The sequence below is a fragment of the Osmia lignaria genome, chromosome 2 (assembly GCF_051020975.1).
Source record: "Osmia lignaria lignaria isolate PbOS001 chromosome 2, iyOsmLign1, whole genome shotgun sequence".
Taxonomy (NCBI): Eukaryota; Metazoa; Arthropoda; class Insecta; order Hymenoptera; family Megachilidae; genus Osmia; species Osmia lignaria.
This window is the reverse complement of record NC_135033.1, coordinates 3731160-3755459: the sequence shown is the minus strand read 5'-3', so window position 1 is coordinate 3755459 and position 24300 is coordinate 3731160. Positions and strand designations below refer to the sequence as shown.

The following is a 24300-nucleotide window of genomic DNA, read 5'->3' as shown; positions in this document are numbered from 1 at the left end:
ATACTACATTGCTTATGTCTGAACCGAACTGAATGGAAACGCTCCGTGTCTGAATAATATAAATCGACCTTTAAAGTCTATAAGCCACTTTAGGAATTAAAATAGAAAAAATTATAGAAGTTTATTAAAGATGTTTTAAACTATAGTGATTTATACATACTTTTTTAAATTCAATATCACGAATGTTTTCGTTTAAGGAGCATGTTGTGAAAAATGTAAATGAAATGAAAAACTTATATATACAAGGTATTTTTCCTGCAATCAAAGAGAAATGGTATAATTAATAGCAAGAATCTTTCGGTACATAGGTGTTGAATGTCTTTAAAAAGGAAACAGGGATTCTTAAAATTTTAATTTTATGGATATTAATGTTAGAAGTGGTTTAGAAATAAAATAATGTAATTTTTACTTATTAAATATTACAAAATTTAGTGTATATACAATTAAGAAATTTAAATAATAATATGAATATCAATTCAAATTCTCCCGCGTAAATGTTTGTACGCAATTGGTGGGGGGACACAGATCTACATATGTATATACCGCAGTTCACCAGAGTCCATAACTGCGAAAAGACCAGTTTTCGTTCTTCGCGCTTCTCCAGTGCGCATCTTTGCCCTGATTGGCGATACTCCCAAACGAAGTGGAAAGCGATTAGCAGAGAGCTCGCTGCGTTCCCCCACCATCTTCCAACCTGCGCGTCGCAGTTATGGACTCTGGTGAACTGCGGTATACATATAACGGGACCCTCTCCTATACATGTATTGTCATTCTCTCTGGGCCATCTGTGGGGTGGGGCGGGAGTCCCTGGGAAGGGGAAGTCTACAATAGCGAGGTATCGTCATCTTCCCGGGGAAAGCCTACCATGCTCGATACTGTACAATAAAATATTTCACCCAAGGGACTCTATTAGTTTCTTATAAGCAGTATTCCATGCAATCTCATATTTAATTGTCAAACTGTAATATAGATTGCGACACTGAAATTTAACACTTTGAATGGTGCACAAAATTTACAACAAAAAAATTAAATTGTAATGTTTAATTATGCTATATTTATTACATTTTTGTTTTACTTTTTTTCTGTATTACTTTACATTTTACAGCTTAACCCAAGAATATTTTTCCCCTTAATTAAAGATGTGTATTTAGTGAACATTGATAATTCAATGAACTCTGATTGATCAATCAGCACTGTTACGTACATAATACAAATTCAAACGACCTATTGGTACCTGTTCAATTTACAATTAGAAATCCAAACCCGAATTTACCATTGGCTCATCACAATACCGTTCTATATCCTTCGTTCCGTTTCATCGTTGAAAATTGACCGCAACTCATATTTGTGAAAATCAGTCATGTGTAATAAAAGTACAGACAGTCTCAGGTAGTTAATGATGTTGTTCTCAGAAACGGGGGAAAAGGGTCGCAAGAAAGGAAAACGGAAGTTCGTCAAGTATTCTGGGAACTGTATAAACAAGAAGACACCATTAAAATATGTTCACAAATATGGTACAGGTACTCAGGTGAGCCTCGAACGTGAGTCTTCATGTATAAATGATATTTCACGAGCTGTAACGACGATATTTACTTTGTGCTTCTCCCGTAGGTTGTGTTCAAAAGATGTCCAAATCTCGTAAAGTAACCTCTTCGATACGGTGCAAATATTATTTAGATGTTAGCAGAATTAATGGTAGCTACGATGAGGTGAGTATTTTGAAATATTTTATCTTAACCACGTTTACTTTTATATTGATCATTGATGAATAACACATGGCGTCGCGACGCCTCAAATGTAAGAAAATTAAGTAAATAGAAAAAGAAAAGAAGAGAGAAAAATTGATTATTATTATTATATTAATATTCTAAAATAGAAGATTGAGATCTTAAATTTGAAAATTAATTATATTTGTATTCTTAATAATTAGAGCTTCAATGTTTTAAATATTTTTAAATATTTCTCAATTCGTCTTATATAATATTATCAGACGCGTCGCGACGCGACGCCTCAACTGTGGGATACCGTTCAAATTAGAATTACCCTCAAATTGAAACCTAATATTTAATAATTCTTTAGAATATTCTATTTATGAAAAACGTACTGTGTTTTTGTTGAAGTTATTCAAAGAATACATTCATCGAATAGAATATTAATTAGCATTTGTTAATTATGTGCAGGAGGGTTCAATGTAATGTAATCGAATACTTAGAAAAGGAAAGAATAAAGAAAGATTAAATAGTAGGTATTTCTATTGTATTAATAAAATTAAATAAATTAGAAAATTAACTACACAATACTATACTCTGTAGTAATATACAGGGTGATCCTCTCGCTAGTGGACACAAAGGAACTGGCGACAATGAACCCCTTGATCGCACCATGAAGACACACAGAGTTGTCTCGGTCCGGGTAGGTCCCAGCTGGCACGTGGCAATACGAACCTCTTTATGGTGCGGCCAAGGGGTCCATTGTCGCCAGTGTTCCTTTGTGTCCTCTAACGAGAGGATCACCCTGTATAAGTAGTATAAAATAGGTATACACTGTACACATATACTATATTATAATTATATGTAAACTAATGAACTCTATTATACTGTATTCATATCCTTGATAATTAAAGCTTCATGCTAAGTATTTTGCAAGAAGAACAATTGACCATTTACTTAACCCTCGAGAGCTATAATTTTACTGACTGCCGTTCGAGGGTTAATTAATTCTTCATAATCTTTAACTGGTTTTCATATAATTTTATAAATTTTAATTGTAAGTCTACACGTTTAATTTAATTTAAATTAATTTTTCATTAATTCCTGACATTATCAAAAACAAACAGTTATAGTAATAAATATTTGACGGATTACTAACACATTTTCAGATCTTTTGAAACTGTGTAAAAATTATTTATTAGAATTTCTGATAGTAACCTACCAATATCATTAATGAAACGTGTTTTATTAGTAATGAATGAAAGGCAAAATGCTTGCTGTAAAGGAGCACACCTATTTTTTTTTAATAATGTACGTAACGTAATCGTATCGCAGATGCACGCAAGTTGGTGAACTAAGCATCGCGCACAAAGAATTTCAAAAGAATCGATTGAAATGCGGTGAACGTGTGTTTAACGTTAGCAGGAAATCTTGTTTGCTACTGTATCGCTTAAACAAAGAATCCTTGGCAATTTTTATCGCGATACCAACGCACGCGACATTTTCACGCAAGCGTGTAGAATCTATGCTAACTCGCATTTATATTCGTATTAGGTACAAGGGGGAAAAAGGAAACGGTAAGAACATTTGCGTGAAGATTAGGAATTTAGAAGAATAGGTACAGTTGCTCTAAAAACATTTCAGTAATTATTTTTTCCATTTAGAGGTTCCGAGTATTTTATAAATTAAAAATTTAATATTTTGTTTTAAATGTAATTTAATATTTTTTAAAATAGGATATCAAATATTTTATAAACTGAATTCTCTAAAAAACGCAGAACGAGATGCTTAAAATTCAAAATCGCAGTAATGAGAGGCATAAAAAGTTGCCAGTTTTACAATATGCGAGGTGGTTGTTTTGATATATTATACAATTTTTATTTCACAATTAATTAATTTTCTATATTTTATTATGTTTTCTTTATAATATAAAATATAAAACACAACACTCATGATACAGCTGTATTCAAATATATAAAAATTTCTTCAGTTAATCATCAACTACTTCCTGCATATTCACAGAAACTAGAATGATCAGATCCCAAGTTATTTCTATCATACCACTTGCGTCAATGAGCGTAGATGGTAATTTTAGATAAATTCATAGTTTTGTAAAGATTTATATAAAATTTTATAAACTGTACACTACTTGTTCAACCAACTCCAAATTTTTAAGAAAAATAAATGGAAACCATTATAAGCAATTACTTAATGCCGACGTATTGACAATTTATAATCTGCCTCGGACGGCGGACCATGGAGAAAACCCTAATTCAATATTATTTTCATTTCCTAAATTTTACACCATTTCTTTAAAAATTATTTTTTCAACATATGAAACCCTTTCAATTAAAAATTATACATTTAACTTTAAGTTAATACCCTTGATACGTTTTGTAAGTTTAGGTCACGATTGACCCAGGCTCCGTTCTTCCAGGGTTAATTACCTGCATGTATTTAATTTTGATTGGTTCAAGCAAATATCACCTAATTATATGAAATTATAAATTCATATTCAATCATGGGTAGTGAAAAGTTTGAATAGTTAAATTAATCACTGTGCTATTTTCATACTATGATTTGATCCATTATTTTTGGATCGACCTCGGTACTCTCCGGTAAACCTCTTCATGTTCATTTCCCATCTTCATTTGTTCATTTTGACGTTCATTTTGACCGTCATACTGACGTAGGTATTTATTACGTGCGTTCAAGAGTTGAATAAACTATATCACACAATGGGGTTTTCCCGTAAAGAGTGAGGTTCCCCAGTGATAGCATTCTTTATTAAAAACCGTATAACCTTAACCTCAATCTGGGGAAACTCCAGCGATAACATTTGGGGAACCTCAAAAACACCAAATTATAGCGGAGTTCACCAGAGTCCATAACTGCGACGCGCAGATTGAAAGATGGTGGGGGAACGCAGCGAGCTCTCCGCTAATCGCTTTCTACTTCGTTTGGGAGTACCGCCAATCAGGGCGAAGATGCGCACGAAAGAACGAAAACTGGTCTTTCGCTTATGGACTTTGGTGAACTCCGCTGTACATGAAAGTTTACGAGTACTTTCCTCACAAATTATATCTTAGATTCATTTGAAACTTTGAAAGTATTTTTTAATACTTATAAACAAAAGAAAGAAACAAAATAACAATTATTCGAATAATTATGTAAATAAATATCAGGCAGTTAGTTTAAAAAGTTGCTTATTTATTTAAAACTTTTTCCTGTTTCGGGAGGTACACAGATAATGAATCTTAAATAAGAAGAAAAATTGTAAAATTAACAAAATAGTGGCGGTTTGTAGGAAAAGTATGCCTTTTGACGAAGATTTCATTACTTTATAATTAAGTTAAATAATATCATTGTTTTTGGGACTTCATTACCTAAAGAAAATATTTATTTAAATTTCAAGATTGGTAGTGATGATTATTGGTTCAATATTCTTAGAAATATGTTGCACGCCAATTTGGAAAAAATTGCTTTTGAGAAAAACCAGTTTGGATAACTTAAATGTAGTCTTTCTCATTTTAATTTTCTAAACATTTAATTATTTCTTAATATATTCATTTTTTAATATATAAAGGTCTTTTGTTGAAAAATTCCAGCACTTAATTTTAATCGAAGAATTTTTATATGTGTAATAATATTTCATAGGTCTGGGTCACAACTGATCCAGTATTCGTCGCTCCACTATTAACACATTGAATGCCGTGGAGGTTATTATGCAAATTACATATATTCAGATAATTACAAGAAAAAACAGCAAAATATAATATTATTTTGAACAGCGTTCCTGTCCTTAATAATTAGAACTGATCATAGGGAGTTCGGAAAAACTGCCGATGGGCCGGTAGGGATTTAGGGCCCAATTAATTAAAATGAGGGCCCGTCAAAAGGGCCCTAATTTCTTGGTAAAAATTTAAGTTTCTATCCGCAACAAATGTCCATTTTCACTAAGAAAGTTAACGAATTAATAAAAATTTCAATAAACATACTTTTCAAAGGTCACAGTAGCTTTAAAATATTCTCCCATTTTCGTAGATAGTTTAATTTTATTGGTAGTGGTATAGAATAAACCGCAATGGTAAAAAAATGTGCTAACTTATTGATATTGACTTTTTTTGTTTTACTTGTGATTACTAAGATTTATGGTTTCCGGGTTCCGGGTGAGTTCAGGAATTCCCGACGTACTCGTTCAATTATCCAAATAAGAATTCTTCTGATGTAATCAATTATTCAATACTGAGAAATATTATCTTGAGTTTACGCTAAGAGTTTGATGACACATAAAGGTCAATTGGGCGATTGTTAATCGCTTATTATATCCTTATTATACATAACGAACGAATAATTACAAAATTTGTTGCATGAATAATTAGGAATTTAATAATTAATACTGAAATGATGAAACCACAATTTTTAATCGCGTAAATAAATTCATTTTGCAGATACAATTAATCTTCGAATCAACGCCAAATTAAAGGGGGGTCTAAAGGCCCCATTTTGTAGGGGGTCCCGTTCCAAGTCTTCCATTTAGGTACTATGCCAAGAAATATTGACCAAAATTCTTTGTTCTATCGTTCTTTTCCTTTACGGTTAAATATTATTTAATTTTATTTAGAATAAATTTCAATTTTTGAACCAAGTTTATCAAGCAAGCAGGCTCTCAAAGGTTTGACAGCCCTGGGGCCCAAAAATCTTGATATGGTTGTGCTTCAAATGGCAGTGGCTAAGCCAATAGAGATTCAAACTTTTCCCCAGATATGTAAGCAGCGTTACATTCACAAAAATTAAGCACTCAATTTTTTAAGCATTAAATTATACAAATCACCGAGAGATTAAAACAATTAGTCAAGAACGATATAAAAAATAAAAATCCTGTTGATTTATTCTAATTGTGTACACGTGTGCGCCGTCGTAATTACACCATGACGATGTGACATCCGTCCAGAATGTGACTCATTGGAACCGGGTCTCGGTAAAGTCGCACGGGGAGGGCCATAGTGGCAAACTCGTCAAACCGTGTCTTTTTCTTCGTCCTGGCTCGCGGTCATTACGCGGGATAGAGGTTCGGATCATACGAATGAAGCGTTCAAAAAGGAGGCCTCACCGGGGATGCCCCACTACCATGAAAGCCTGCGTCGCGAAGAAGCAATGAAGCGTTGAGACGCGAACACCGACAGTGTCGGGTAGTTTTTATTACGACTAAGATCATTTACGTTTGAAAAGGTGATTGACTAATAACGTAAATAAATTCACGTGAGTAGAATTTGTCGGCTGACCGGACCAAAAGGATCCGAGGAATTCCTCTGTGGTTTTCCGTCAGTTGAAGCGTAAATAACGATGAACGTACGCCGTTTCCTCGCAGTGAACACAGGAACGGTATCGAGAGAATCGTTCGGTGATTCGATTAGGTCGAGAGGGTTTCGTGTGTTCCGCACGTTAGAGTCAAGGCTCGTGCGATAATTGTGACAGTGATTGATTCGTGCAGTTCCGAAGAATCTACGAGGCTGCGAAGATTCGTCGGTTATGGGAACGGGAAAACCGGTTGACATGATCGTGCACGTTGAAGTACCTTGGTTATATCAGAGAAAGTCGGACAAAATGTGAAGAGAAAGCGATTGTAATTTTACCGATCGAGGAAAACGATGAATTGTGCCGATTTTCCTTTAAACGCGATTATTCATACTACGACGTTCGATCTTTGACAGAGGTTATCGTTTGTGAGGTAAGCATCGTCACATTTTTACGTGACACTTGGACCTGAAGATTCTTGACACTCCACCGTTCGCAGTCCATCGTCAATGACTCTTTGTTCTTATGTCAGTTTACACTGCGTTCTCTGCAGTTCCTATTTGAAGAAGAATTGTTAAGTGTTTGTTCAGAGCTTAAGAGAAGTACTTTATTTCGTTGGTTTTGCAAAAATTTTAATAAATTTTTGGAATATGTGGGAAGATACTATTCTTTTTTAAATAATTCAGGAAATCTTTGGGTATCCATGTTAATATCTAGATTATATAATTTAAAAATCATGAATTCTATAAAAAATTATATAGTTTCAAGGGGGGTTGTTACGTTCACTTTACTTGCAGTTGGAGGTACTTCAGAAATTTGAAGGTCAGCTTCTTTTTTAAGTACAAGTTTAAGGTCACATGCACCATTTGAGGCTATTAATGGGACAAATGTATATTTATATTATTATAGGTAATTAATTCGATTGTTTTTTTTTGCATGGTACTTTTTTGTTGTATATTTAGTGAATAATGAAAGTCAATTATATTTTAAGAATTCAGAAGTTGATCTTCAAATTTTCAAAATATCTTCATTTATAAATAAAGTTGATACTGCATATAATATGCCCTTTGAAACCAAGCAATTTTTCACATACTGCATAATATAAAAATTATACAATTTTAGGTGTCAATCTGCATATTAAATTTGAAAATTAAATTTTCAATTTATAATCGATAAAATGAAGCTTTAATGTAAAGCACTTATGAAGAATAGTTAACTTTGAAAAATGGATTTGTATTGTTAATTTAATTTGAAAATTATTCATTTATGTCACAGGGTACCAAGATGATCAGCGTAATCGTTCAGGTGGCGCTGTTGGTGCATTTTCTTCAGCTGATCGTCCAGGTAACGGGTCAATCGCCGTGTCCTAACTACTTCCGGTACATTCAGGATGATCATACAAACGAAGTGATTGGTTATATTGAGATACCATCGCCTCCGAAAGGAGTTGCTTTGCAATTAAGTGTCACTTTAAGCATCGCCGTTGCATTACCATCGGTAAATGAACTTTATTTTATGAAAATTATTTCTTATTTATTAAGTAGACTAAGTAATGATAATACATAAAGGGTATTCATATGACTAATGTATCTATTGTCAATATTATAAAATGTGTGAGAGAAAAAGTCAAAGTACTGACAATATTTAGAATATTGACAAAGTGGTACGATGAAAACAGGAAAATTTTCAACGGAAAAGTATTCTAAATTTTTAATTGAAAAATTCTAATAAGAAAAGAAAAAAATTTTGAATAGGAGAATGGGAAATTTTCAACGTAAAATTATTCCAAATTTCTAATTAAAAAATTCTAATAGGAAAAGAGGAAAATTTTGAATGGGAGAATAGGGAAATTTCTAGTAGATAAATATTCTAAATCTTCGATAGGGAAAATAGGAAAATTACTAATAGAAAAATAGGAAAAGTACTAATAGAAAAAATTTTCAAATTTCTGATAGGTAAATAGAAAAATTTCCAATAGAGAAATGTTCTAAATTTTCGATGCGAAAACATCTCCTATTTCCAAAAGTAGAATTATAAATTAACAGAAAAACAGAAAACAGAGAAATTATAATATTTCAGATTTTTAATACATAAATAGTAATAGTTATCGATAATGTTAAGATAATAGCTGCACGAGCTTTAGTTTGGCTATACTTCGTTGAATGCTAAATACATTTACCAATAAAATGTTAACAAGGTGCTGGATTAAGGGGAAGATCTAAGGGGGGCTGCACTTCCGGGCCCCATTTTGCGGGAGGTTCCATTATAATCCTTCCATTTATGATTTAATTTTATTTAGAATAAATTTCAATTTTTGACCCTTTATCAACCAAAGGGGCTTCCAAAGGTTTAATAGTCCTTCGCTTAAGGCGAAGCGCTAGGCCCCAGATTTTTTAATCCGGTCTTCTATTAATAGTAATTGATAATATTGTATTGATAATATATAATAATCATTTAGAGGTTTCTTGAAACATTTTCTCAGCATCATCGTTTTATTTTTAAATCTGATTTCAACTCAATACTTTGAAATGATAGTTCGTTGAAAATAGGTACAATAGAGATTCAACAAAGGATAAGACAGTTTTTGTTTGTTTAGTAAAATTTATTGCTATTTTTCCATTGATAATTGTTTTCAAGAAAATTCATTACTTTATAAATACAAAGAGTCTCTTAGACATCCGTGGGATTATAAGAATTGTAACATCATCGTAAGTACATGTGACGAACATAAGCTATTTTTCATTCAAACCACAAATGAAACTGTAATAAAGATGATCTTATTGTTGAAATTTTCCCAAAAGGAAGGTAAAACCACAACGGAAACCCAGAATGTACGTCAAACCGAGAGCAATATTTGCTTTATATAGTACAATGCAGTTTCCGTGTTTTGCTTAAAATAGAAAAACCAAAGAGGGGCTCAGTGAATACATCATTTAGAAAGTATTGAAACTTCTTTCATTTAAAAAATTGTTGACTGCGACGTCACCTATATTTAGGCGACATTTGAATTTTCATAGGAAATTATTACCGATATTATTAGGAATTATTTGGTTTATCGGGAATATTCGTATTAAACATTTGAAATCATGGCTTATTGGAATGCGGAAATATTCTGAAAATGGTAAATAAGATTTATTAAAAATTAAAATACTGTAATGAAATTTTCAATAACATTGGCGTGGCAGTCAACGCGTTAATACTGAAGAAGTGATTGGGATTAAGAATATAAAATACAAAATAAAATTAAAATTGGAGCTTCCTCCATGGTCCGTCGTCCGAGGATTAAAAAGTGTTAAAGAATTAAAAGACATCTATTGAATAAATATGTAAAATTTCAAATCAATTGATTTATTAGTTTTTGGGTGAGATTATTATTTCTCTCGTTTTTTGATAAAATGTCACAGTGACCAAATGTTCTGCTTTTCAAGTCTTTTCTGAAAAAAAAAATATCTATGAAAGCAGTGATGCTTATTAATTCTAATTCAGAATTTATAATTTTTATTTTAAGTGGAATTTATGTTAGTCAATGAGTGTGTTTTTATACCAGTACTTTATTCAAAGTGCAACATATAATACACAGTGTGAACCATTTAAATGAGAACACCTAAATATATCCATTATTTATAGTTTTGTGGAGAAAGTTTTCCGGAAAAAAATCCTACTATTACATCTGTCCTCGAAGTAGTATAATTTTGCCTTCGTGATTTTCTCTATAAAACCATAAATAGCAGAGATATTTAGGTGTTTCTATTTAAATGGATCACCCTATATAATAAATTTCTTCTTGGTCTTCTTGATTTTAAACATGTCCCAGGTATTTTAAGTAACAATTTGGAAATTACTCAGTTTTTAATAAAATTATTGTGAGAACCTTATTTTTGAATTTTTATGGCTACCAATTGGAAAAATACTGATTCTAGGAAATTGCATTTAAAGTTCTGAGCAGGTACTGTTTAATTGAATAAAAAAAAATATTCATCATGTTTGCAACTAATCAGCTATTCCAAGGCCATACAACACATCATCTATCTCTTAGAACTGCGAGGCAGCATTTGTATTTCTTTGAGTTTTTAGCGCCTCTTTTAACGCCTCATTATGTCTTCTCGGCAACCCTCAATCGTAGATTTTCTCGTCTGTCGGCAAATCCTTTTCATTTTTTATTTCTTTCAATAAAAGTTTAACATAGACTACTAATTTATCAACGAAGAGATTCTGTTTAAAGAGCGTTAAATTTTATGGTGTAAGTTTGTCTCGATTAAGTATTTCGTGGTATTCTTTATGTGTGAGTGGGAGATCAGGTTACTCAGACTTTATCTCCATAATCTGACACATTTCCAGGATCTGTAATTTCAACAATTTTTACTCCGCGATAGAATTTACTTTTTGTTATTTATTGGTGTAATATTGACGCTGTTCAAAATTTTCATTTTCTTCTCTTTTATTAATTATTCAATTGTTAAAAATTTTAAGCGTTGCTAACCGGTGACCACTACAGCAGTCAGGTGTTAACTAGGGATGTGCAGGTACCCGAAATTACGGGCTCGGGATCACTCGGAAAAGTTCGTGTTGGTCCCCGAACTAAACGAATGTTCAGGTAGCGCGATATTTTCCGGCTCTCTCGGAAGAAGTCGGGTAGATTCGGTTCAAGGTGTTGTCCAGCTACGATTTCGTTGCACCAGTACCCGTAATTTCGGGTACCCGCTCCTACTTACAAGGAGAACTACCCAAGTGTTACACTCACTTATTAATGAAACTTTGCCAGCCTGTAGAGCTAGTCGAGCTGAACACGCCTATACCCCCTTTTGGGGGCAGACGGCTAATTGTTTAAAAGATAATAACAATTACAGTTAGTTACTACTTACATTGAGAAGCATGACAGACTCACACATACAACTCGCAATCTAGAGATCCACGGTTCAAATCACTGGTTCCCAACATTTTTTTCTTTTTTTTAATGATAATTTTTTTTTCTGAATAACTATTACATGAAAATTATCATTAATAAAAAAAAAAAAAAAAAAAAAAAAAAAAATAGAAACCCAGGATTTGAACCGAGGACCTTTAGATTACGAATCATGTGTTTAACCACCGAGCAGATCCGTGACTTCTAAGTTAAAGGTTCTCGGTTTAAATCCTTGGTTCCTAAAAAAAATTTTTTTTTATGATAATTTTTATGTAATAGTTATTCAAAAAGAGACAAAATATCATTAAAAAAAGAAAAAAAAAATATTGGGAAAGGAAGGATTTGAACCGTGGATCTCTAGATTGCGAGTTGTATGTGTGAGTCTGTCATGCTTCTCAATGTAAGTAGTAACTAACTTTAATTATTAATATCTTTTAAACAATTAGTCGTCTGCCCGCAAAACGGGGTATAGGCGTGTTCAGCTCGACGAGCTCTACAAGCTGGCAAAGTTTTATTAATAAGTGAGTGTAACACTTGGGTAGTTCCCCTTGTTAGACTTAACACAATCTGAACTGGACCGTGAAAATTTATTTATACTTCTAATACTTTTAATATTAACCCCTTCCGCTACGCGAGAATGTCGTCCGCGAAACAGAACATTTACAAATAAAATAGTATTGTATATATTTTTTGCCATACCATTTTGCAAAGATATTTAAACATTCATTAAAGTTTTTACGTGTATTTAGTAATTTCTACCACGAATCAGAATCGTTTTTTTCACGTTTAACCCATAATCGGTCCCACAAGTCAGACTGGTGGTAATATCAAAAGGGGTTAATTAATTATATTCATTGTGTTTCAGAAATATGTTGGTCGACTTGAATTAGCGAAGTCGAGGGAGGAGTCGGTTAGAGCTGTAAGGCAGGGCAGGCCCCTGATGTACAAAATCCATTTCCCTCTTCGTCGACCAATTCCCGTCTTAACTGGTTTATGGTTCAATAATCAGTTGATCTGTTCCGGTCAACGTGGTACGTAGTTTCTTATTCATCATTACGAATAATAATTTTTCAATATTGCTCATTTTTAATTTTTACCAGCGTATAATATGTTGACTGTTATATTAGAAATAAAGAAATTAATTTTATTTAGAATAACTTTCAATTTTTAAACCAAGTTTATGAACCAAGAGGACCCTCGAAAGTTTGATAATCCCGGGCCCCAGAAATCTTAACGCGGTTCTGCATAAATTAAAAAAAAAATATTGCAAAAACTACGTACTACAGAGTGATCCTCTCGCTATGGGACACAAAGGAACACTGGCGACAATGGACCCTTTGACCGCACCATAAAGAGGTCCGTATTGTCACGTGCCAGCGGGGACTTACCCGGGAGACAACTCTGTGTGTCTTTATGGTGCGGTCAAGGGATTCATTGTCGCCAGTTTCTTTGTGTCCCCTAGCGAGAGAATCACCCTTATAGGTATAGCAAGCCTGTCTAACCTGCGGCCCGCGGGCCACTCGTGGCTCCTTCCCCTACCACGCTGCTAGAAACCTAGCTACTATACCTAGTTGACCGTACTGCACTGGACCTTCCTCTTTCGAATAAGCCCTCACCCAGCCCGAAATTCTCTCATATAAGGACGAAAAGTTGAATCCCGTAAACCCATGTTTAGGCCCATTTTTGCCGGTAAAGTCAACGCGCTACTATTACCCGTGTCTACCCCCTTAAGCGAATGTTCGTCACATCAGGGAAACATATTCTATTTTCTATGAATTCTCCTTCAGATTGACACTTGGTGCAAGAAAAATAGCCTGTATGCCCTTTCACGCATTTAATAGAGGCTTTAGCAGGGGCATCACATATGAAAGATTTAATTTTTAAACGATGTAATTTTCCATTTATTAAGAATCCGTTATTAATGACATCTACTGCCTCCTGCACAAAATCATTTAAAAAACTATTTATATTTTTGGGTTTCTCATAACCATGATAAATACCAACCATATCTACTACATTTTTATGCCCTGCAACGCTACATAAAATCGAATAAACTTGACTACTTGAACTTTTACATAATGGCAATCCGTCAATATTAATATTAATTTGAATTATATTGTTAATAATAGAAGACCTAACTATGGTTTTCACGAGATTTAAAATACTATTTTTTAATCCGAAATGGTAATACTGTCCCGGTTCAACAGACGTTGTATTTATTTTTCTTGTTGCTTTTAATAGTGTCCTGGCATCTGAAGGTAAATTTTGTGGAACTGGGTTTTTTAAAATGGAAAGTAAATCATTTACTTTCCATTAGGAATGTTATATTGTAAAATCCACTCCACTAACGAATATTGAAAACTATCATCTAATGTTTCTTCTGAGGCAAGTATATTATAGGTGTGGAGGTGTTCAAAGTCTTAAAATTTATTTTATTAAATATTGAAAATGTCGACTGTTTATTTGTAAACATATATTAATTCTTTTCATAATGTTCTGACGTACATCAGCCAATATTGTTGCATTTACTGACTGACAAGCATTTTTTATTCGAGTTTTCATATCTTCTTTTGTGGTTGGCAGAGTTTCTATTACTTCATGCTTCAAATATCCCCACAAGAAAAAATCGAATGCAGAATGCTTGTAAGCCAGTACCTGCAATAATGTTGTTCGATACACGATATTATAAAAGTTATAATATTGAAAAAAGAAGAAATGCCTGTTTACAAGTAAATTGTCGATATTTTCAATATTTAATAAAATTAATTTTAAAACCAAATAGTCTATTTAAATTCTTCTTCGATGCCTCCGTGTATTTGCTTCTTCAATATTCCCTTTGCCATAAATCGTTAACTATTAGGAATATCAAAAAATGGTTCCAGTAAATGTTATCCAGTTTGATAAAAGCTATTTAAATAAAAACAAATTAGTATAACATCTCATTTCAAAAAGGCGACGTCGAATATTCTATCCAGGTGGTAGCCATTTTAGAACAAATTTTTATACACCACATTGTCACGTCCGGAAAATTTTGCAAATTTGTCCACCTCACGTTCCCTTATTAAGCCTTCGGGTTATAGGGGTCTCCTCATGTAAGGAGCGTGAGGGGGATAAATCACTTCTACATAATTTCGATTTTCTCCTCAACTCTGTGCTTTCCCATCAAGCCTTCGGGTTGTGAGAGTCTTCTTCACGTGGGAAATGCGCAGGGAAGAGTTTGAGTTTACAATTATTCTACCTTTGTCTTTTCTATCCTTTCATTCTTTTCATATCTCTCAATTCTTTTCTTCAGTTAATACCCCTCCTTGAAACTATCGTCGTGCTCAGCTGCGCAGTAACAGAATTCGGGATAGAAAAACTCAGTTTCGACCGAGGAGAGGTATCGTAAACAGCGTTCGCTGCGCAGTTAGCCAGTGCTTCGCATTATAGGGGTCTCCTTAGGTTAACTGCGCAAAAGCGTAAAGATCAATTTATCTTTTAGATTTTCAACCGATACTCTCCTCTTTTTCACGCGTAGGCGCCAGTCGGTCCCAAACCCGATCGTATGTGCGAATTGAGTGTTGGAATGATAGTATGAAATAGCATGAAATTCAAATATTCGAATGAGTGCAAAGGGCGAGGATAGAGAACCCTCACCAGCGAACGTTAGCAACATGCGAGAACTGTTTAGAGACGAAGGGTCACACAGGGGAATAAAAGTCATTGTATCGAATTCCAAGAATTACCTGAAACTAAGACCCAACGGTACGATTTTGAACAGAAAGAACGTTCTCGAACAAAGTTCGCTGCGAGTACAGGAATGAATATTCGAATATCGAACAATTGAATACTATTGAAATTATCAGTTGAATCATCGCATGCTATTAGGATTTTTAACGAACAACTTGCGCTACCACCGCAATTCGTATTGTTGATCGATTTCTTGGCGAACAAAATGATTATGGACAAGCCAATTGTTAATTAGGGAACCCCGTGCTAGCCGGTCCATTATTCATACATAATAATATAGTTCAGGTTATAATTACTCGCATATTATTGTTCAATAATTCTGATTTAAACTATTAATTGATAATCGCAGCATTTTATATCTAATATTGGAATTATCGATGAGAATAGAACATTCCAGGAAATCTACGACGTAGAAACATCGAAAAGCCGTTAGACAGAGATGGAACACCAGAAAGAGAGAGAGAAAATGATCTAGAGGATTTCGTCTGGCACGCGCCCTTAACCAATAGCGACGTACGTGACGCTACCGTCGCACGCTTTGATTTGCCGAAATGTCCCCACGCAGGACATCGTCCTCGCGACGGGCCCTTCCGGCTAGGATCGCGATCGATTCTGATCACTCTTCGTCGAACAATCGAGTAAGTCGTGACGGGAGCCCGTGCGTTTAGAGATAGAGTTGTCGATTGTACTTCGTTGTAATTTAGCTGCGCGGCAAGTCCTAATCGTAGGCAGAGTGTCGCGAGGGTGAAATCTCGAATACGCGGCAAAGACTCAGAGACACGCACGTTAAACTCATTTTCATACTATTAAATCTCTATCATTTTTCTTTCTTTTTAATCCGTTTGATCGCGTGATTTCCGTATTAAATTCAAAATTGTAATCGTCTTGTGATACGTCTACTTAATTTTTGCAATAAACGACAACCGGGTGCGCGACAAGTGTTAGTGCGACATCAGCCTTCAACGATATCATAGCGAACCTCAGAGCGATTTTTGTCGTATATTACATTCTATAGTCACACGGTAAGCCTGTTCTGTACTAATTTGTCGAGCACGGCATTATTATTCAATTTCGACGAGGCAAAACGGGCGATTTATTAAGCCCTTTCGGGGGTTGTAAGAGTCTCTTCATTTTAGATCGTCTCGTTTCCACATTCAGGTACTGATTATAATTTATTTCGCTATCTTAATATTCCGAATTTTGAATCATCGCGAATTTGTGTGTGACGATTGTTTCGACTACGATACTTTATCAGGGACGACATGTAAAGCCCTTTCGGGGGTTGTAGGAGTCTTTTCGTTTAGGTCGTTACCTTGCAGATAGAAACCGCCAAAACCCTTAATTTTCTATTATATTTGGTCGAGGCAGTCGTCCTACATTAAAAACATATACAGTATAGACTCGTTATAAGCTAAAAAGATCTCTACGCTATTTGCAAAGAAACCATCCCCATCACTGGGGGGTATACCCCTCGAGACGCTGCGAAGCTCACTCGCGGAGTAGCGTAACATGACCTGGGATCAGATATCGGTGAGGCAACACTAATGTAATAACCTAACTTCGTTATTTTTCATTTTTTTTTTATAAAACTTTTTCCATGATATTTCTGAGATTTTTCTAATTGCAATGATACCAAACACGATATAATTCGGACCATATTTACTTGAAACAACTTATTATGTATCATCATTTCTATTACAGTAAAACCTGGATAAATGCAACCAAGATTGGGACCCAGTGGTTGCATTTATCCAAGCGAGGTGTCAAATCTCGGGTTACACGCGACGACCAGCCAAGCGTGAACGTAGAAAGGGAGAGACAGTGGCGGAAAGAGAGATGTCCGATGATCAAAGGAAAGAGCCGAAACGTATCGGTGTGACTAATACTAATTCAACTATAAAACTTTTTTATTTTTGACTTTTTTTTATTGAAACTTTTATTAGCGCATAGGTTAAATTTTTCTGATTAAAATGGTACCAAACACGATATATAGTTTCAATTATAATTACTTGCTAAAATTGATGTTAAAGGTTGGCGAAAAGGAACAGAGATCGAAAACAAAACCAGTCGCGGTGTCGGCTCTGGTTTCAAAGGTTTCATTTATCCAGGCAAGGTGGCGATTCTGGGCATTTAATGTTGCATTTATCCAAGCGAGGTGTCGATTCTGGGCATTTAATGTTGCATTTATCCAAGCGAGATGTCGATTCTGCGTCCGTACACATCTTTTGTATTCATCCAACATCATTTATATTCAGTCGTGGTGTCAATTCTATGTTGTTTATTCTATTACTATTGTTTATAAATATAATTCAAACTATATCGTGTTTGGTGTCATTTTAATCAGAAACATCTCACAAATGCGTTAGTAAAAGTTTCATTAGGAAAAAGTTAAAAATAAAAAAGTTTTATCGTTCAATTAGTATTAGTCACACCGATATTACGGTCGGATCATATTACACGGTTTCCTCGTCGAGTGGCTCGGTTCGTCTAGGGGGATCCCCCCAAGTGGAGGGGATAGCGATGTTGCACTTATCCAAGCATTCTTTCGTTGCATTTATCTAGGTTTTACTGTAAATTAGACATAAGTTTTATCTGAAGTATCTGTTCAATCAGCTACCGTATCACAATAACCAGTTTTTATTAGATTATATAAATATTTGCATTTCATTATAAAATGATAGTTTCATTTTATTGGATTAACCGACATAGAGCGATTTGTTTTCGCTCCGTTCTCTTTTTCACTCGCTGTCCTTTTCTACGTTCGAAGCAGTCGGCAAAATATCAAACAATGGTGGAACTACACGTTATAAGCAAAAATCCGGTCCCGAGCGTTTTGCTTATAACGAGTCTATACTGTCATTTTTACATTCCAAATCCGGTTAATATTATATTAGAAGGTCTCATTGTAAACCAAAGGCTAAACATCTTTTTCCGATTTCAATCACATTTATATCAAACAATAGGTTAAGCATCTTTACCCTTGTAAATCAGTATTGTTTTAATTGAATTCATTTAATAGTAACTAACAGTATTCAAACAGAATCTATTCAGTATGTATTCAGACAATAGTCGTTTGGAATTCAGTTTTCTGCTAGCTTCAATAATTATTTTGAATTAAATTTACTTTCTTTTTGCACACTAAACTGTATTAATATTTCTTTCAAATTCCGTTTTGTATCATTTCTTGTATCATTCTATATTTCAAATCTACGCACCCCAACACAAAGTTTCAAGGAGGGACCCATATGGGACCCAGAACACTGACGAACCCAACGGAAATAATTACTATCTAAATTTCCGTCTTTTAATTTGTTCTGACCGTAGAGGGCGCTTCCGCGTCATACGCGGTCAGAACTGGTGGCAGCGATACCTTTCTCATCGCCCAAAAATAAGAAGAATCAAGTTCAATATTTTCTATCTTAACATCTTACATAAAAATATACATTTTGCTTCTTTTACGTTGCGCGCTTGCCACGCGCAACGTAACAACATGATCGGGCACTTCGTACCATTTAATTGAAAAAGAGAATTAGGTCGATAACTGCTATATTTTCCAAGATAATAGTTTGTAACACTTTATGCAACTCGCCTAGTATTTATTTCATAAATCTGTATATTTTTCGAAAATGCAAATATTAACTGTAAAAATTTGCTACTAACTAAATATGTTCTATAAAATGTTAAATTTTGTTTTTGTTCCAGCAACCGGACCAATTGTAACATCTATCGTCTTGAACCACACCCTGTATCCACCGGGGGTATTGCCCCTTTCCGAGGATCAAGGGAATATGATTCCAAATTATCCAAAGATAGATAACGTATCTCAAAATTATCCGAAAGTAAATAACGTATCATCAGATTATCCCAAGGTAGACAATATACCTCCAAATTATCCAAAAATAGATACGTCACCTTCTCCGCCTGTTTCGCCTGAAACGCCAATTTTTGAACCCTTTTTACCGCCGAACACAGTGGTACCAAATGGTACACCTAAGCCACCTCCCAGCAACGGAAACAATAATTTCGAATGTGGACGTAGCAGTAACACGATCAAGATTAACCCTTTAGTTGCCGGAGGTGTGAAAGCATCCCCTGGTCATTGGCCCTGGCTGGTTGCAATTTTTATTGTGAAATTCGACTTTATGTTCCAGTGCGCGGGCACATTGGTGACTAATACTCATATTATTACAGGTAAGTTAATTATATTACAACATAGTGTAATTTTTTTTGGCATCTCTAAGGTTACCATTTGTTAAGTTTTCCTTGAATGGTGGAGTCAATCGTGACTCACAAGGAAATTCAAAAAATTATGAAACATTGTAAATATGTAGGGGATATCCTACTGATTAAAATGCAATTTTCGTTTACTGTCTGTTTTCAATCTAAGGGGATGAAAATCACCCTTAAAATTTCGGCCGTTTTACGTTTTTTCTTCTTTTCTCCAAAACCATTAAAGATATTAAAAAACTTTATCAACAAAAACTGTTCGTCTTAATGTATAATATTTTTTCATGTTGAAACAAGAAATTATTTAAACAATTACAAACAGTTATAAACACAAATGTTTAAGAATGATTACTTGTTTCAACATAAAAAATACTATACATTAAGACGAATAATCTTATTATTAACGACAATCAGTTTGAAAGACTTACCGACAGCATTTTTAGATATATCCTTTTTTTTCAGCTGCGCACTGTTTTCAATTAGATGACACGAACCTACCTTCTGGAACATTGTTGGTGTCCTTGGGTCGGTATCGTCTTCGAGATTGGAGAGAGAAGGGTTCAGTAAACCGGGAAGTCGCCGAATACAGGCTTCATCCTGATTATAATACCAGTGGTAACGCGGATGCTGACCTAGCCGTGTTGATTCTACGAGAAAGGGTGGAATACAGCGCGGTGATTAAGCCAATTTGTCTTTGGTCAGGAGCCATCAATCTGGAGAGCGTTGTGGGGAAGTATGGATACGTGGTGGGCTGGGGACGTGATGAATTGGGGAATCCTTATGTTCAAGAACCTCGGCAGACCAGATCACCGATAGTATCTCAGGTAAAGTTAGCTTCTGAATCAGTAGTACACTTATGATTAGGTTGATTAAAGGGGCAGCTGACCTCTCTATTACAAAATGAAAACAGTTTTTTTTAATAAAAAAGTATAGACATATGAGATACCAAGGTTTTATCCAGTACGCAGTACATTGAAATTTTACCAATGATTGAATATTAAGAGTAAAATACTCTCCCATAACAACGATCCTTGATAGGTACCACTGTTTTGTTTAACAAACGTGTTAAAACATAGTTTAGAACTTTGTAATTTGGCTCAACAAATTTTATTTTATAGCTTATCAGCATTATGATAATATTGAGAATATTTTCTTGATTTTTGTTTATTTCTAACAATGATATTTATTAACAAAAAAAATTAATTTCTTAAGAGAGAGATCAGCTGACTCCTCCACCAAAAATATTTTATTTATATTAAAATATCGAGTCAGATGGAAAATGGAATATAATTTTTGGAGTATAAACAAACATTTCTTTATAACCATCATTCATGTTCAAAATATTTTTCATTTTTTGAAATTTTCTTTTATCAAAGTAATAACTGCCTAAAATATTTTACTTATTTATTTTTAAAATCTGTCATAAAATAAGTTTCATGAAGTAAGTACATTTTAATTTTGGCATCCCATTCAGGTTAAATCGATCCAAGTTGAAAGTTCAATATATATTTAGTAACTTCTTAATAAGACTTATTTATTTAGGATTAAGTACTTCCGAAAGCCTCTCCCCCCCCCCCCGGGGGGGGGGGGCAGCCAAACATCGGATTTATGGTAATTGAGGGACGAGAAATCGAATGAGACCATTTTCAAGTCCGGCAAATAAACCGTTCTCGAGATATACATATAAACTATAGTCACATTCGGCTTGAAAATCAAACTGCGCATGCGCAGGAGGGAGTGAGTCTGCGTAGTGGCACTCGTGCTCCCTCGGAGAGTCCTTTGCTTTCTCACGTGCTCTCTCAGCAGAACCAGAATGCTCACTCATCAGTCTTCCACCGCTCAACGATTCAAATTTTAAAACTTTTATTCTTTGATTTTGAGTTTAGTTTTTCTCGTCCCTCTATTACTATAAATCCGAACTTTGGCTGCCGGGGGAGGGGGCTTTCGGAAGTTTCCCCTTTATTTATTAAGTTTTACTGAAGTTACTTGAAACATGTGTTCATTGAATAAAATATTTGATACACACAGATTATAATTAAATTTCGAATTGCGCGCAGAGGTAAAAAGAAAACTGATTTAAACATTGATTTATTACTGAATTTTTATATTCCTGTTTCCATCAAATTAGCATTCCTTTTGACTTATTTGTTAACGACGCAAAATCGTGAAAAGGCTTAAAAAGAGCCGAATCTCGTGCAGAATGAAATTATATAAATAACTTCGTAGTATAAATGTTGAATTTGAATATAAATAACTCAACATCCTAATGTTGAAACCATTCGACCGAAATGATTCATATGTAAATATAAGAAAGGAAAAATACAATATTCATATTAACATATGTACATGTGTATAATTGCGGAGAAGAAGTATTGTATGATTCATTCTATTATAAATATGTAGAAATCCTGTTTCGTTCATTTTAAGTAACGGAAAAAGTAAATTTAACTTCATTTATAAATCTACCTAGGATCGCGTTACGTGTAAGCAACTTTCAAAGATAGAGATACAACGCGTTTTAAATTGTGCTATGTTCATTGCTCTATATGTGCGTATACAAATGCGTTTTGTCGCACGAATGTGCTTCAAAATTGAAATTCTAATGATGAGATAATAAATGTTTAATAGGATATTCAATGTTTAACTTCTTCTTTTATTTCTTCTTAATGTTAGATACAGATTTGTAATAGCGTTCTTTTTATGTATAATAATTTTAAATTGAAACGCGTTTTATTTATCCGCACAGCTTGGCCAGGATTTTATTGGCATAGTATGACTGGTATTTAGTGACTACATATGCAAAAAGACTGGATATCCCTTTGTTTTCGATGGATCATGATTGTGAGAGTTCTAGTGATTTCCAGGCAATAGGTATGCTTGTTTTATCAGCCCCTTTTTTATCATACCTTGCACTGACAACTGAAAAGACACAATTTCGACTCCCTTTGATTCTATTTTTTGACAAATAAGACAAAATCAGCACAAGACCGAAAAATTATTAGAATAATTATTTGACAAACTTATATTTTAAGACCGCCTAGAATTAAGTATTTTTTAAGTTCCACCACTGCGCCATCTATACAAAAGCGGCGGAAACTACTCAATAACTTACCGACTTATCGACTGAATTTCCGACAGTCGGTAATCGACCCTTTGGCAGTCGGTAAGTTAAAGAATAGTTTGCACTACTTTTATATAAATGGCGCAATAACCGATGGCTTGGGGGTGTTAGGGACCCCCTAAATTATGACCCATCGGGAACAATGACATGTCCAGTCTTTTACATATGTAGTCACTGGTATATGTATAGAATATGGTATGTACACTGAGTTGCATTGAATTTGTCGCAATGAAGTTGGCTACAAATTCACTAACACATCCACGCTGCGTTGGTGAGACGATGGACGAGATCGACTCACCGACGCGGCGTGAATGTGTTAGTAAATTTGTAGCCAACTTCACTGCGACAAGTTCAATGCAACTCAGAGTACATACCAAAGTTCATCCATTTTCCAATTACTCTCTATAATGCTTTATCTTTAAATGGAATGATAATTCCAATTACAACTCAAATTAAATTGACATTTTTACGAACAAAATTACAGGAAGTTTGCCTCTGGAGCAACGAAAATTTCGTTTCATTTACCTCGAACCGGACGTTTTGCGCCGGTTTACGAAACGGAAGTGGTCCCTGCAACGGCGACAGCGGAAGTGGCTTCGTGATGTTCGATAGCAAAACGGAACGTTTTTATCTTCGAGGGGTCGTCTCGAGATCACTTTTGGACAGCAGTACTATGTCCTGCGATCTAAAGCAATACGTTGTCTATGTGGACGTCGCCAAACATTTGGACTGGATACGAAACCAGACCACCACGTAGATTAACGATCTGTAACAATAAATATGCTAGTCGACCAGCTTTTTTGTATAAATTATTTTAACGATATCAAAATCTTTGAATAGTTGATTGTAATTTGTAAGATACTGAATCGATAGGTCGATTAATTGACGATATTGTTATTCCTTTCTGTACCGGTGTCTTTAAATATATTTTGTCATATTAATGGAAGGATCGAAATAACTGCAACTCTTCTCGTAATATTAAACATTCTTGTTTTAATCATATTTCAATGGTGCTGAATTAATTGCTTTTCGTATCAGTATTTACGATATCGATGATCTAATTTGTACAAAGATCAAATTAATCTGTAAGAATAATGTAATTTAATAGTGCTTATATTTTATTCGCAAACGTACTATTTATTATTGACATAGTTTTCATTCATTACATTTTGTAAAATAAATTGATCACATTTGCATATAGTCAAACCGTTTCTCCTTCTCCACTTTAATAGTTATCCCATGTATCATTAAGTAATATTGTACATAGTTTTAAATAGAAATTTGTAAGTCATACTTTGTTACTTTATAATAAA

At 34.2% G+C, this 24300-nt stretch overlaps 1 protein-coding gene and 1 long non-coding RNA gene across 11 annotated transcripts; one reads left to right on the top strand and one right to left on the bottom strand.

The window, feature by feature from the left end:
- Positions 1-548: 548 nt before the first annotated feature.
- Positions 549-1729, bottom strand: LOC117606012 (uncharacterized). 2 transcript variants are annotated; one of them, XR_004581859.2, is made up of 3 exons: positions 1594-1729; positions 1235-1470; positions 549-807 (listed from the first exon to the last, which is right to left on the bottom strand). It is a non-coding gene; the product is annotated as an uncharacterized LOC117606012 (long non-coding RNA). The 2 variants fall into 2 exon arrangements; XR_004581860.2 differs by having other exon boundaries at positions 549-875; positions 1293-1470.
- Positions 1612-24223, top strand: LOC117606009 (serine protease gd). 9 transcript variants are annotated; one of them, XM_034327950.2, is made up of 7 exons: positions 1612-1709; positions 8283-8504; positions 12776-12941; positions 19342-19830; positions 20329-20481; positions 20569-20690; positions 23472-24223. In XM_034327950.2, exons 1-7 carry the CDS (start codon positions 1626-1628, stop codon positions 23742-23744), a joined length of 1509 nt encoding a protein of 502 aa, XP_034183841.2. In that variant the 5' UTR covers positions 1612-1625; the 3' UTR covers positions 23745-24223. The 9 variants fall into 9 exon arrangements, with proteins under 9 accessions (XP_034183841.2, XP_034183839.2, XP_034183842.2 ...); XM_034327948.2 differs by having other exon boundaries at positions 20329-20690; XM_034327951.2 differs by lacking the exon at positions 1612-1709 and adding an exon at positions 6710-7440 and having other exon boundaries at positions 20329-20690; positions 23472-24144.
- The last annotated feature ends 77 nt before the right edge of the window (positions 24224-24300 follow it).